At 40.6% G+C, this 15,482-nt stretch overlaps 1 protein-coding gene across 27 annotated transcripts in view; it reads right to left on the reverse strand.

Annotated features, from left to right (window-relative positions):
* Positions 1-15,482, reverse strand: part of GTF2I (general transcription factor IIi) — a 54,326-nt gene that overhangs the window by 26,410 nt on the left and 12,434 nt on the right. For 9 of the 27 annotated variants that reach the window (XM_083587500.1, XM_083587511.1, XM_083587509.1 and 6 more), the window contains 5 exons: positions 14,620-14,803; positions 13,962-13,990; positions 12,878-12,926; positions 12,200-12,243; positions 10,716-10,781 (listed from right to left, as the gene is read on the reverse strand). In XM_083587500.1, coding sequence (XP_083443626.1) covers positions 10,716-10,781; positions 12,200-12,243; positions 12,878-12,926; positions 13,962-13,990; positions 14,620-14,803 — 372 coding nt within the window. Of the gene's footprint in view, positions 1-2,885; positions 2,949-6,329; positions 6,387-7,221; positions 7,282-10,715; positions 10,782-12,199; positions 12,244-12,877; positions 12,927-13,961; positions 13,991-14,619; positions 14,804-15,482 lie in introns of all 27 variants that reach the window. The other 18 variants (XM_083587520.1, XM_083587503.1, XM_083587504.1 and 15 more) reach the window with 5 other exon arrangements.

Here is a 15,482-nt window from a genome sequence, read left to right on the forward strand (position 1 = left end):
TGTTCACCCCAAACTAGAAGGAAACTTCACATTGCGTCTAATGTTCTCCTCTCAGTTTGGGGTGAAGGAGGCATACCTCAGCAACCCTGAACTTAGAGAAGCAAATCATGCTGGAGCACTCTCCTCTCAAAGGCTGTCACTGCAGAGGCCAAACAGTCCAACTTGCAATGTCTAATGAAAGTAGAGGGAAATCTCCTCATGGCGGAAATGGAAGCTGCTGCTACTCGTGGAGTATATCATGGGGTTGCCGTATTTGGACTTCTTTTAGGAAGACCGCAAAATTGTTGATGTTAAGTGATTTTAAGCTTTTGGAGCTGACAACATTTTAACACCTGGAAACCTGACGTATGACAGGCCTAGCATGTCATGACATTTCGCTGAGAATCACTATTGCTTTGAAAGTTCACTTTAAAAAGGAATGAGATCAGTTCAAACGGCAATTTTTGTAAATTAAAAATCAGCTTTTGAAAAAACTTTCTACTGCTGCCCTGAAGCACAAGGTCAAATCCGCATGACAGGGTGAGCTCCCATTGCTCTGTCCCAGCATTTGCCAACCTAGATCAATGAACTTTTTTCAAGTGAACTAGTTCATTCCAAGCACTGAGCATCATAGGTCAAGAAAATGCATACCTTGAGCCATACAGCTATTGTATGGCTTAGGTATGAATAATCAGGCCCAGGGTGTAGGCTCATGCTGAGAGATCCATCATTTTGTGACATGTAAGGAGTCTGAGGTCCATGAGGGGTTCTGGGTTCTCTTATGTGAAAGATAGATGAATCAGTTCTCAGGCGCTGGAGTGTCCTGCATGGAGACAGGTAGTTTCCACCTTTTGTTTAAAATAAAGCAATGATCTTGCTGGGGGTTACTGTTGCCTGTTAGGTCCTGGTGGGCCTTGACCCAAGATGAACTAAGGAGAAGACCTTCAAGATAATGGTATATATGCATGCCCTGTAACTGAAATCGTGAAAACTCTTGAGGTCAAGCCAAGACCCAAGGCCATTACTTGAATATGTACTTGAGTATGCTTGAAATGTATCTGCTTGTAGGTAAACCTGAAGAAGCAATGGGGATAACAATGACGTAGCAGAGATGCTACAGTATGTTCACCAAGTCCCTAAATGATGCCTGGCACAAAGAAGACAAGAGAAGGAAAAAATGGCATCCTGACAATCCCCTTTTCACAACCTCTTTCTGCTCCAACTGAGGTAGGAGGAATGTGTTTCCCTCACTCCTCAGTTGTTTGCTGGCTGCGAGTGCGTTTGAGCCTATGATAGTGGGTAGTTATTGATAGGACTGTGCATGGGGAGATATGGGGGGGGGGGAGAGACTCCAATTGTTTTGGAGAAGAATGAATCAGTACATGGTGAAGGCCCACAGTGGGAGGCTCTGTAGTAGCTACAGCAGGCACTTGATTGGCTTAGTCTGCTTCCCCATTCTGACATATAGAATTCCTTTCTTTTTATGTGGATGTCACTATTTGCTTTCCCAAGGGGGCCATAATGAAGGAAGAAAAGGCAATAAAAGAAAGGAGAGCAATAAAAGATTATTAAAAAGAAACAACAAACTGGAGTAGCAGACTACGAAGAGGGAGGAGAAAGGGTCAGGGGGGAAACTAGCAGTTCACAGGCAAGGTAAATCAGAGGAGGAGCCGAGATGAAAGGCTGTATTATGCAAAGGCACAGAATGAATTGAGTGAGGAACCTTTAGGCCTGGGCTGAGTTTCAAAAGGAGTTAACCCACCCTACTGGATGCCTCCTTCACCCCGAACTGAGAAATATGACTACTGCTTCGCTGTTATGACATAAGGAACATCTCACTACACAGGCAAGAGGAATAGCAACTCATAATCTAGAAGTACTATTGGAAGCTTTATTAACAACCCCTTAACAGATTAACCCAAAAACTAACTTACTAGTAGCAAGGTCTAGAAGTTGCAAAATCTAGATAGGAAACCAAGCCCTCCTAATGTAAATACTCCATTCTAGTAATTCATCTCATTTGCTTTACTTCCTATTTTGAGGTGTAGCATAGTGTCTGCTATAGACTGAACAAAATTAAAAAACTCCTTCCAGTAGCACACGAAAGCTCATACCAATAACAAACTTAGTTGGTCTCTAAGGTGCTACTGGAAGGAATTTTTTTATTTTGTTTTGACTGTGGCAGACCAACACGACTACCTAGCTGTTATAGACTGGTGTGTTTAAAAACTAACAAATACTGCTATACACAAGAGGATATTTACAAAAGAAGTGAAGGGGGAAGGGGAGAGGAGAGGAGGAGAGAGATTTAACACAAAAGATTTGCTTAAGGAATATACTGTACAGCACTCAGACCTTTGAGGCTAGGTATTCAGATTCACCATTTACTTTCTACTTTCCAAACCAATCACATGGTTTGTCAAAATATATTGCCTATCTGTCCTCCACCTTACAAGTTTTGTAAGACCCAAATAATCCTAGGGATAACAGGCAAGGAACACCTTTCAGTCGCTGTATTCCCTAAACAAACTGATCCTTCTCAAGGTCTCCTACCACTTTGGAGAACTCCCACATCCATAATAATCTCCCAACAAAGTGTATCAAAATAAAACAGTGCCCAATCCTCTTGCTTATTTCTTCTGAAAAGCAAAACAAAAACCCCAGCTAATTGAATAATTTGGTTTGTTTTCACATGCACTCTTAATACAGACACCTCTAAGAGATGCCTTTAAAAATGTTGACAACTTGTTTTCAATCATTTAAGGTCTATCTTGCCCAGCAAATGTTATCTTACAGTACGAGAAAGGCTTTTGGGGGGTATATAGAGGAGATGCGCACAACGCCACATGACTGAGATTCTTCTGAAACAAGTGAGCAAAACAGTATTAGCTGAGAAAATGGCCAACCTTCAATGGTCACTTCCACTTCAGGATCCTCACTTGTTTCAGAAGTGGCATGTTGAGAAGAATCTGAAAAAAGCAGAACAAAAAACCAAGTCTGAACGGCGCAGGAACTGGAAGAGCGGTTTTACTCCAGAATGGCGAATCAACAAGTGTGTGGTGCACTATGAATAAGAGACTCACAAACACAGAGGCCAAAATACTTTATCACAAGCCTCAAGTCCTATGGGATGTTGCCAAGGAAATGGAGATTTCTAAGTGCTAAGCTACAGGTGCAGCAGCTGCTGAGAGTTGCCTTCTCCTAGGCTCACTTATCTTTTCATTGTCAAACATTTTCTCACTCATTGCTGAAGATATTATGTTTACAAGTCTCTCTTCTTTCACACAATACAATTAAAACAATATATATGTGTACAAATTGAAAATGTTACAATACAATAGTGTTTGTAAAACGTTGTGTAATAAAACGCAGTCAAAAGTTTTCATCGATGGAATGAATATCTCCTACAATTGGCAAGATGGATCCAAAGAAGCAAGTGGAACATCTTGTTTTCACGTTAACTCCAGACGTTTATAGCAACCAACTTTTCACAAAGCGACAATATCTCAGTGAGAGGTTGGATTTCCTGCCAATGTAAATGGAATTTTGGCTGGCGTGGGACCACCAACGTGGAGGGCATCCTAAAACATGCTGCTCTTAGTGCCTTTTTACCCCCATTGCCAAAGTAAGGAAGCACATCAAATCATGAGCAACTAGAAGGAGAACTCGTAAGACATGTGAAATTGCTGACAAGAGGGGAAGGTTCCAGTTTATTGAGCCCCACCAGCAGCTGCAATCTAGTTCCGCTGCTGCAATACTACTGGTTTGACCAACACGCTAAGTTGCTTTGTCAACTTCTGAATTCCCATAATAAAAGCACAAATGAGTCTTCTGGCGATAGCTTCATGCAGGTCTCTGTTTCCATCACATCCTTTGAAACATTCTTCCTCAAATTTGAAAAAAAAAGGTTCAACTGTTAATTCAGAGTAAATGACACGGAGCAGGAAGAGGACTGGATTCAAAAGCTCATTAGCCCAAAAAGATAAAGATATTTTGAGAGATCCATAGCAGCAATTTGCCAGTGATGTCTGCTGGATGGGTTTACAGGCAACATAACTGAGTACACCACTTTCACTACTAGCCCAATAGATGGATCTAGACGATCATAACTAATGAAGATACTGAAAAATTGTGTGAGCAGACATAGTTGGCTGATTCCAAGGGATCGAAGAACAACTTCAGAGACAGCCACTTGTCTGGTTGCTAATGGATAGGAAGACAGGAAGTTTGTGAAACAGCTTTCTAACCAGTTCTCTCTCAGACCATAAATTTTATATAAATTGTTAAAATAGGGATGTGTAAAGCAGATAGACAGGCAGGTTAGCAAACAGGTTTATGAACTTTAGCAAGGCAGTGTTAAGAGGATATTTTTTCAAGTTACCCTATCAAATCTAATTCTACTGGCCTTCAGTTAAGCATCATTTTACAGAAATTATACCACAATGTACCTTATAGAAAGTTCTCTGATAGGTGTAGGGTAGTTCACATCAGAGATATTTGCATCCAGCTTTCAGTTCCAGCTTCTGAAGTGCTGAAATAATTCTGTACTAGTGGTACACTAATCAATGTGTTATTTTGATACTTTAGTTCTACTTTCTTCACACAACATAGTTCTTATAGAAGTGATTGTACTTGGATTTTCTTTTCTAAGTAACCACAGTGTACAGTGGAAGATACTAATCCATGAATCCATCCAGTTGACCAAAAATCTCTCTTCCATGGGATCATCTGCACTGATAACATCAAGTCAAGGGTCAAAAGCTGGCAAGGAAGCAATCTCCACGTGTATAACACATGTCCAAAAGTATTCATGATACAAAAGAGATCATACAAGAGAAAGGTTTGTGAGTTGTATTCAAGGTTAGTCTTACTCTGAGGAGACCTTTGTTGGATCCAGCTCCTTGACAATAACATTCTACTTATATCCCTTAAGACACGGATTCCTTTAACAGTCTCTAAAAACGCATACACCTTCAAAAGGTTTTCCATAATGTTCCCATTTCACCAGTTAAACTGCCCATCTCTCACAGACTTCAGAAACACTTTTTAAAAGCACATTGCATCTGCAGTTTTTCTTTGCAGATGCCGAGCAGGTTTAAAAAAAATAATCAAGTTTGCAGACGGAGTCCAGCAAAACATTTTTTAAAAAACATACAACCCTGGAAGGAACAGTGCAGCGTCTTCAGCTATCCAAAATGTGATTAGGAAACACATAATACTTTAAAATAACATTAAACAAAACAGAACGAACCATTAGTTTGAGCAGAAAGGCATCATACTCCAACAAGAAAAGCACTTCCAGTGGTATTTCCAGGTTCAGTAAGTATAGGTTGAGCTAGAAACTAGTTGATAAGTTGGCAATTTAATTTCCTCGTGTTTTGCAAGGAAATAAAGGCACTCCCACCTCATCCATATATCCACTAAATCCAAGCTTCACAAAGCCACACCCCAGTACAGAGCTGATTCAATGACAGTTCAAAAATAGTGGAATATTCTTCTGAGGTGAAGTTGTGGCCAAGCAATTCAGAACTGTTGGAGGTCAGGCAGAGCTGATATTCAGGCCTATTTAGAGTGGCTCTGCCAAAACTACATAATTCAAATCAACAGTGTATTTAGCATTTCCTTTTGAAAGGACAGATTCACATTCTCAGGGAGGCAGTGGATCTCCATAAGATTTGAGGCAGGTAACTTACTCAACAAACATTCCAACTAGGAGCAGCATGAACTGGAGGGCTTTGCACACTGTTTTTCACCCCACATTGACATATTCAGGATCTAAACAAATGCATGTTCTGTTGCACCAAACCTTGCATTGCTAGCCCCAGATAATTCGGCCCCTTCAAGAGTAACCAAAAAACGGGCTTAGAAATCACAAGTTTTGAGGTCACTGTAAGTCTAGAGCTTTAAGTCACTGTCTTACTTTCAAAAACAAACGCTGTCCTCATGCTTTCAAGCATATCACATTGGGTAATGCTGTTACTCACTCAGACCTCCTAAGGAAAAGTGTGACATATAGCAAAAGCCACCACAGTCATGAAGAAGGCAGTAGGATGCTAACTTTATTAGCTCTTTTTCAACAGCTTCTATAGCTCACTGGAAGGTGTGGAAGGAAAGAGAAGGAGATGGGGGTCATCTTGCAAAGGCTTCTCAATAGTTGTCCACAATAAACATGCAGGATCACAACTCAAGGGGATGAAAATAAAAATACAACCATGTAGAATATGGAAAAAAAGAATGCAAGACACGAACACAATGGACATGTTTGCATTAAGTGCTCTTTTAATTATTATTTTTTAAAAAAAAAAACTTTCCAGAGTTTTTAATTTTTTTTTAATTTACATATCTCTAACCTTCTACTGGCAATTCCACATCTGTTCCTTCACTGCAATCGGAACCCTGGTTGCTTCCTTTAGACAAATATAAACACACCATCATAAGAATAAGGAGGGCACTAGTCAACACTTGAAATTTCAGAATTAGTATCCCAAGGAACGGAGTAGAGATTTTATGAACCGGTGAACCTTGGCCCATATCGCACCATCATCTCAAACAGGATCATTTCAAAAAAGAGTCTGTGTCGACAGTCAATCAATCTCTGCTCCCATTTTCTTTCACATAAAACCAAAGGGTTTTTTGGCAGAGTGCACTCCTCGCAAAAGGCAAACACAATTAGGCCATCTATAGTTCAGAAGAGCCTTGCTGAAAACATAGACACAATTTGGATAGCACAACATTTGAAAACATGTGTGGGGGCGCAAAAATATGAAGCGGGAACAAAATTCTTCCAAGTTCTGCCATAAAGCCTTCAATACTTTTCCTTCATAATTCATAACTGTTCTCCCTCCTGACTCAACAACAACAACATTTAATGGAAAATGTGGCAAAATAAGTCTGATCAAAATGTTATTTGACACAATTTTTATCAGAGATTTCATTTTAATAGGAATAGAAAGGCCTTTCTGTATTTTCCATAGAAAACATAAGCTTACAGGGTCTGAATGCCCAACAACAGTAAATTCACAGTACTTCTAGGTAGGCAAAAGTCCCCTGAATGAAAGTCAAACAAGACTAGGGTCAGGGTAGAATTACAGCTCTTTCACGAAACGAAGAGGGGGGAAATCAAGCCATTTATTGAAACCAATATTGGAGAACAGTACTGTTGGCAGGCAGAACATGGCTACTGAGGTATCAATGCTGTTGTGAGAAATAGCACTGTGACGGTGAACAAGTGAATTGCTATACCTGTGTAAGACTTTGCCATGGCGATTTTCTCATCAATCGCCGAAGTTTCTGAAGGACCTGCTTTGATAAACAAAGACAGCCATAAAAAAAATCACTTCCCAAGATTTTCCCGTCCCGATACAAGAGCATGCTCAGCTGAATAAAGAAACCGTAGAAACAAAATAGGAATTGTTTCATATAATTACAGCATGGAGGAGAATTCCAAGGGTCATCTAGCTCTTTGTTGTGAAACAAGCAGCAGCTCAATTCGCTCATCCGCCAAAACATGGCTTTAGTTAACACTAAGGCAAGCCGCAGCTTAGGGCAGCTTGTCTGGAGATGGAGCAACATACTACGGTCAAACAATTCATCACTCCAAAGCATAGTAGCACAAACAATGACTTTTCAGCCCACTTCAAATTACAGCATTTGATTTGGGTTTGATGGCTGCTCACAAGTCAGCGTTCACCAGACATCAAAGCAAACCAATTAAGCTTCGTTGGTTTGGTATGGTATCTGAATTGAGCCAAAGTGAGTCTCAAATATTCCCTTTTTGCCAAGTCCCACCTATCCCTTCAAAACCTTCCATTTTCTATCAAGCGAAGCACACAATTCTTCCAGTTCATCAGTTTACAAATCCAGCCAACACAAAACTTCAGTTCTCAATTTCCTGACTTAGCAACCAGTTATGGTGCAGCAGGAAGGCCACATAATGGCATTCCCCCAGAATCTGTCCCTACCAAACAGACCAACACTGAGAAAAGAGATCATACACTTTTTTTCTGAAAACAATCTTAAGCGAAAACTATGATTTACCCACCCTCCATTTTCGGTATTTACCAACAGTGCTTTACATCTTCAACCAACTCACAGACCCCTAACAAATCTCATCAACAAAGAAAGCCAACACCTTAAGAAGCACAAGGCAGCAACATGCTCCAACACTGCCAGCGTTGCAGTCCCACTCTCAAGTTTGCTGACTCACTCTCACATGCTTAACTAGTTGCAGGTGCAGAGCAAAAAGACTCCGAATTAACCAGCACACCTAACTTAACCCTTTCTTGTTTTTTCTCTCTGCATGCATAAACCCTTGCACATTAACAGAATAAGGGATATTTTTCTGCTGTGCTGTTGGTCCAGAGCCATCTCAATCTATTTCTGCACCTGCTAAGTTTCTGCCAGCCAGAAAGCCGTCAAAAGCAGCTCCCCCAACCTTGAGAGTCTTTGTCTTCTCAGATTACAAGCCTGATGGCAGATCCTGTGTTTTTTATTATTATTACTGATGTGAACCACTTTGAGAGACAACATGTGTCTGGAAAGTGGGATAAAAATACAGTGAATGATAAATATTCTGAATTATTCTAACTAATAATTGGGACATATCAGAAGCTTATCTGAAAAGCTTATAAACTCTCAATTGAACCAATTCAGAGAAATAAAAGAGTTAAATAGGAAAAGAACATCTGGTTAAAAAAAAAAAAAAGCAAGGGATCATGACTCTTCTCTTATTTTCCACTGAAGCATTAAGGGATCATGAGAACACTCACAAGGTTGTTACCTCTGTAGAATTGGGTGAAAGTGGCCTTCATATTATGGGGTTTAAACAATTTGGAATTCCTTGCCCATGAAAGACTCCTTTACATATTCCTTTTTAATAAGGAAAATTAATAGTCATGTCAGAATAACTCTTGCAAAGTACTGACCCTCCCCTTTCTACTACCTTTTAAAAAGAGAGAACACACAAAGCACACAACACCTGCCCTAGCTGGAAAGAGACAGGCAGGATTACCACAACTGCGTGCACCAGAATTAAAAGCTTCAAAGGAGATTCAGTAGGGACAACACTACAGTACTCTGCTCTTTTCCAACAAGCTAGAGAATGTGGTATCAACAAGATGTGGCAGGGGAGAGCAGCCAATGCTGAGGAAGGCTTTGCAAGTCCAGTGATCTCTTGGTTGCAGAAACAGAGCCACAGGTGGCTCTGCAAGGAAAATCTGAGCACTGCCACATCCTCTATATTCAAATTTATATGCCACTAATCTGTAAGAGCAACGGCATTCAACTTTCTGGCACCGATCCGCTGTGTTTCATTGACTTGCGATGCCAGCACTAGGCGACGGGTCACTAGGCGACAGTAAACTAGTATCCAGTTAATCATGCTATTCTCAAAATCCATCTCCCTGGACAGCGGGTGTCACAAATGGGCCATTAAAACGGGGAAAGTGAAGTCACAAAGCAGCTCACAAGAAGTAGGTTGCGGGGCTGACCATATTCCATTCACCATTTAAAGTTAAATCCCAAAATCATTATTAGTTTTCCTTCTGCACTACCAATAAGCAGAAAAAACAGAAAAAGAAATATTGAAGGTTTTTGTTTCTTTTAGTAATGGCAGCTAGAAGACAAATGTGAATTGGGAAGGGGACCATTTCATTATATTATTGCCCAATTTTCTTTTATGACAGAATTCAAAGTGTTGTACGTAGGGCTTCCAGTCTCCCATTAAAGCAATCCCCAAATGGAGACTTGCTTAGCACAAGTAAGATCATAACATCATGTGCCTTTAGACCATAGTCCTGGAAGACATACAACATTTATTAGAGGCTAGGATCAAGAAGAAACCTACTTAACAGTAAGCTTTGACTATGACAGAGGCTTTTCAGGAAATTTGCATATAGTGACAGGGGGAAAATATGCACACTCCACTCGTCTTTAGTAGTACAGCAAGCTAGACCATTTCTATTAAACCATACACATAAGCTATGTGCACAAGGGTTTACATCAAATATATACTTGACAATGCCTTGCTAAAAGAAAAGATATTTAGAAGTACTGAATGTGGCTGTTTTGCTTTTTTGTACCTCATAACACCGGCAATGTTAACACAGCCACTTTTTTAAAGGCTTCAACACAAAATGGGCCAATATACAGGTTAATTTCATTCTTTGTAACAATAGTCAGTATTCAGTGTGATGAACCAGTGACAGAGTTGTCATAAATATAAGCACTCATGGAGAATAAGAATAATCTTCTGTAGCCTGAAATATCAAGGCAAGTGAACAACTGCGCACCCTCCCCTCCCTCAAAAGGACCCATTTGCAACACTGAAATCCGAGCTTTTTACCTGTAATACAGGTTAGGATACTGATAAGACACTTATTGTACAGACCTATATAAATGATTTAATTTATTCCAATACCTAGAAAACGTTTGCCAAGGCCTTGAGAGATGACGGAAGGAGAGAGAGAGGGGGAGAGAGAGAACAAGGGAGGGAAAGGCACAGACAATGGCAGAACAAGGACCAAAAGCAGCAGGAAAAAAGAGCAGGAGCCATGCATAAGAATCCCCTGACCAAAGGAAAACCCTGCCTCAAATAATTTAAGTTCACATTAGAACCAGGGCCCTTTCTGATTTTTCTGTCTCCTCCAATAGCCTCCACTTTCACTTGCCTTTCCACCAGTATATTTTAACACTCATGATTTCAGCCTGCACAGTAAAAGTCTTACACTCAATGTTACCTGGAATGTTAAACTGATAATAGTCGGGATCCTCAGATTCTTCTTTAACTGTTACCATCTCAAGCCCTGAAGAAGAACAAGTGTCAGCCATTTACATTGGCAATTAGGCGTCCAAAGCAAAAAAACCCCTCTTCTGAAGCCTCAAGAAAACCAAAACATTTTGAGCGAAAGCTTGGTACAGTGTGAGGGATTCCAGGTTTCTTGTGCATCAAGTAACCTCTCATTCAGTTCAAACATTACAAAAGTAGAAAATCATACTCCCCCCCCCCCGCCCTGCATTGTCCAAACTCGCTTCAAGGTGTGCTCAAGCAATAAATAGCAATGAGAGCACACATCCACTTTATGCCCCATGTCCATTATTAATAGCTATGAAACTGTGGGGTAGATAAGAGTACTGCTACAAGGCTGAAGAAAGAAAGACTAAAGAAAAAGACAAGAGTTGTCCTGCTTCATCAAATAAAGGCCCATTTTGTCTGGTGTTTAGTTTCCAACCATGGCAGGCATCCTCACGTAAAGAAACAATGACAGAGTTATGAGTGCATACAAGTTCATTCAATACAACTAGGAGTTGTGGACTGAATCAACTTGTGCACATCCTTTCCATTCCCCCCTTCCCCCCAACAGCAGCTTACTGGGAATCTCTGGAAGCCCACAAGCAGGTCTATTAGGGAGGGTAATAATTTCCACTGGATTTGGGTACTTGGTGGACAAGGCCTTACCTGGAGTAAGACCTTGTCCACCAAGTACCCCAATCCAGTGGAAATTCCCCATGCAGCAATACTCCCCATTGCTACCATGCAAAGCCAGACCACATCTTTTTAAAAGCACCCAATTATCAGTGGTTCCTTTGCATGTTATACTAGAACAGAGAGACAGTTCCTTTCTAATTAGATATGCTATATCCTTGTATTTTTATGCTATGGACTGCCCTGAAATCTACTACGTAAGTACGTATGTACATACATAAGTAATCAGATATGCTACAAGCAGTCATGTTATTAATGTTTTCCCAGATTGACTAACCACATACAGTGGTACCTTGGTTCTCGAACTTAATCTGTGCCGGGAGTCCAACTCCTGAAACCATTCAAAAACTAAGGTGCAGCTTCTGATTGGCTGCAGGAGCTTCCTGCACTCAAGTGGAAGCCGCGTCGGAGGTTCAGCTTCTGAAAAACATTCACAAACCGGAACATTTCCTTTCAGGTTTGCGGCTTTCGGGAGCTGATTTGTTCAGCAGCTAAGCCATGTGAGAACCAAGGTTCCACTGTGAATTCAAATGCTGAAGAGATCATTCAAGTGGAATGGGTCTTTAAGTGGGATGCATAAGGCCAGGGGAGAAGGCACAGGGCAAGTTCACTAAGTTCTAGCTTCCATATTACCACAAAATAATAATAACCTTAATATGTATATTAAGTGATGTATATATACCACAATCCCCTATTGCTCAAGAGACAAATATTAACAAGGAAGTAAGAGATACATACCAGAATCTTCACTGGGCTCAGTCTTCACCTGGATGGCAGGGCAGCTAGATGAATGCATGAGAAAGAGTATGTTAATGCAAACCATGAGTGCAGTAACAAAAATCCTATGGATCGGTCTTTAAATAAGTTAGACCGCTGGCCCATCTAACCTGGTACTAGCCCATGAAACTGGCAGGAGCTGTCCAGGGTGTCAGGTAGGGTCCTTTCCAGCCCTGCTACCCAACAGCCTTTTAAATGAAGATGCTCTCCCTATCTGAACCTTCTATTCTGGTCTGAAATGGCAGATGTGGCTCTTACAAATGTCAAAAGGGCCCCATCAGCCAAGACAGACAACTGCATGGATGAGAAGGTCATCACACATATTTTTGTCTGGCATCAACTCAGGTGGCCTTTTGGCACCAAATACTCTTAGGCTTTTAACAAGATTGATCCTGATGATGAGACTGATTTCTTGTATTTTAGTATTTTAAAAAATATCTTAGTGTGCTTACAAAGGATGCTGTCAGCAGTCTGGCAAACTACGATGATGGGGAAATGAGTATTTTAAATGAAAGACGAACATTCAAAACCGTATTTTGTGGTTGAAAGACGTGCTTTATGAGTTATTTTTTTGCACCAACAGGAGAAAAGCTGTTGAAAAAAAGAAACAACCACAGAAAAACACAAAAGATATTCTACCTTCCACCTGGGGATGTTACTGTGTGTGAGGAATCTGTCATGCGAGGTCCTGCAAGGAATAAAATGTTATCTGTTAATGTAGTGCTTATATTTCACACCCAATTATAATTCTAGAGTAAGGTTAAATTACTATCACTTGGACTCCACATTTTCACTTATTTATTTCAAGCTACTTTTAGCCTACCCTTCATCCCAAAGAATCTAAGCACAAGGTACAAAACTAAAATGCATCAAATCACAGCACCGGCAGCATTTGTTTGTGTCAAGGAATAGCATCTGTGATGTGTTTTCCCCTCACTGGCTGTATATACACAACCAGAAGAACAAGTGAGCAAGAAGTAATGCCACTTGATATGTACGTAAAGTTACCATCAATAATAATAGGAACTGGTTGAAAATACTCCCCCCCCCCCAGAAAGATTAACACTACTAGTGGCATAGCACCAGTATCAGAACTCAAGGTCACAGCAGGTCCTGAATCTGGGACCCAAGGGTCTCACAAAAATTCAGCCAAGCCTTGCAAACTACAGAGAGAGAAAGAGAAAAGTCAGTCACACCAGCAAAGAAAGTCTCTAACAGTAACAGGCCAGAGTGATTCAGAAAATACCTGTTGATGCCTATAAAGGCTTCTGAGTTAGGCCTGCTTGCTGCTCAGATCAATTAACAGATTGATCTCTACCTAACACTAATGTAACAAAAGCCAGATCTGACAAGCAGTGACCGGCTGTGTAAGCAAAAGGGGTCCGTGACTGCCCCCCTAAATATTTTAAAAATAACATTTTTAAACTGACTACTCCTGCAGGTCCCCTGCTGCAATTCTGTGGTGTTAAATGGTTTGTGAGACTGAGACAGGCACACAGCAAATTTGTCCTCCCCAATAACAAGAAAATGGCCATGCCGAATTGTACCCTTTGGCCCCACCCACTTTTCTGATGCAATCCTTGGAAGATTGGTGATGTGTCAACGTAGCCCTCAGTACAAAAAGGGTTAGTCATCCCCTGCCTTGCCAAAATGTGCAAATCGGGCCATTGTATCAAATGAAATTTCCAGTGTTTTTATTTAGATCAGACAAGTGTCTACTCACCTAGATGTTTCTTTGGCTCGAGGAAGGGCCTATTAAAAAGAAAGTGTTCTGTTATTTTAAAAGCACAGCTAAAAAGAGCTACTAGCATTTAAAAGTATTCAAAGCATTTTGTATACAGTGGTACCTCCGGTTGCGGACGGGATCTGTTCTGGAGCTCCGATCAGATCCCAAGGTTTCCACAACCAGAGGGACCGCTTCTGCGCACACATGTGCAGCGGTAGAGCGCTTCTGCGCATGCATTTGCGGCAAAACCCCGGAAATATACTTCCGGGTTTGCCACTTACATATCCCGACGTTTACGTAAGCGGAGGGATACGTAAGCGGAGGTACGACTGTATATGCAATCCTTACTGCCACCCTGAAAACAGCTCAGTGTTATCATGCCCATTTCAGACAACAGATGAACTGCCCTGAGACATCTGGGTATAAGGCATTATATAAATTCTAATACTAATAATAATAATAATAATAATGGCATAGCAAAGGAAATGTCTGAACGAGAGATTTTCAAGTTCACAACTCAGCAGCAACACTGCTCCACTAAATACCACCCACTTCCAATATAATTATAGATAAACTTAAGGATAGACAGAAAGATTTATACGCAATTATAATTTAACTGAACAAACTGCTCCAAGAAAAGGAGGTGCTAGCACACCTTTTGATGACAAATGAGATCCCAGATTTGTTTTCCAGAATCCACTTCAGTGTTGTAACATCGTAGTTGGTGGGATGCTTAAATGCAAGTCCTTCTGGGAGACCATGCACCATCACAGCAGATGGGTCCCTCTGAATCTTATCGTACGGCACAGGAACTACAGTTGACTTTCCTAAAGCTTTGCCTGAATGGAGGAAAGCAATCTTTATCAATAAGATACCAAAACTATGGCAATTATGCCCTTCTTGCACAGCAACATACATTCTTCCTTTGTCTTTCCCTCCTCCACCCATTTTTTTGCCTCAGTGTTGTAAGCTCAAAATCATTTCTCCAAGCAAAATATGTCTGTAATAGATAGTACTCCTGAAGCAGGAAAAAAGGAGGGCAGGAGTGCTTCCTTCATAATTCCCACAAAACTGGGACCTTGTAGCAACAATCTGACTTTAACAGTAACTGAATGTAGGTTGATTATTAGACAATGATGATGAATTATTAGAAAAAACAGAACTTTTCAGAACCTGTCTATAAACTGTTAAATATTAATATTTGCTAAGCATTTCAATTCTGACAACCGCAGCATGTCAGACTTACTGGTCCTACAATAGCCAAGAGAGAACTTCTGGATATAGACACTGAAAACAATTAACATCCCATGGCCTCAGTAAATGAAGCCTTTCTGAATATTTTAGTTCTCCAACACAGGTCATCACCACATTAGCTACACTGGTCCTTACTGTAACAATGTTCTTCAGTGGAAAATACTACCTACAACTGCAAGACACAGTAATGGACGCTAGCATGGTGACATCTTACGCAAGAAATTTGAACAAGAAAACTTGAACAAGAGCAAACTTGTGTGAGGT

This window comes from Podarcis filfolensis, assembly GCF_964270895.1.
Source record: "Podarcis filfolensis genome assembly, chromosome: 15".
NCBI lineage: Eukaryota > Metazoa > Chordata > Lepidosauria > Squamata > Lacertidae > Podarcis > Podarcis filfolensis.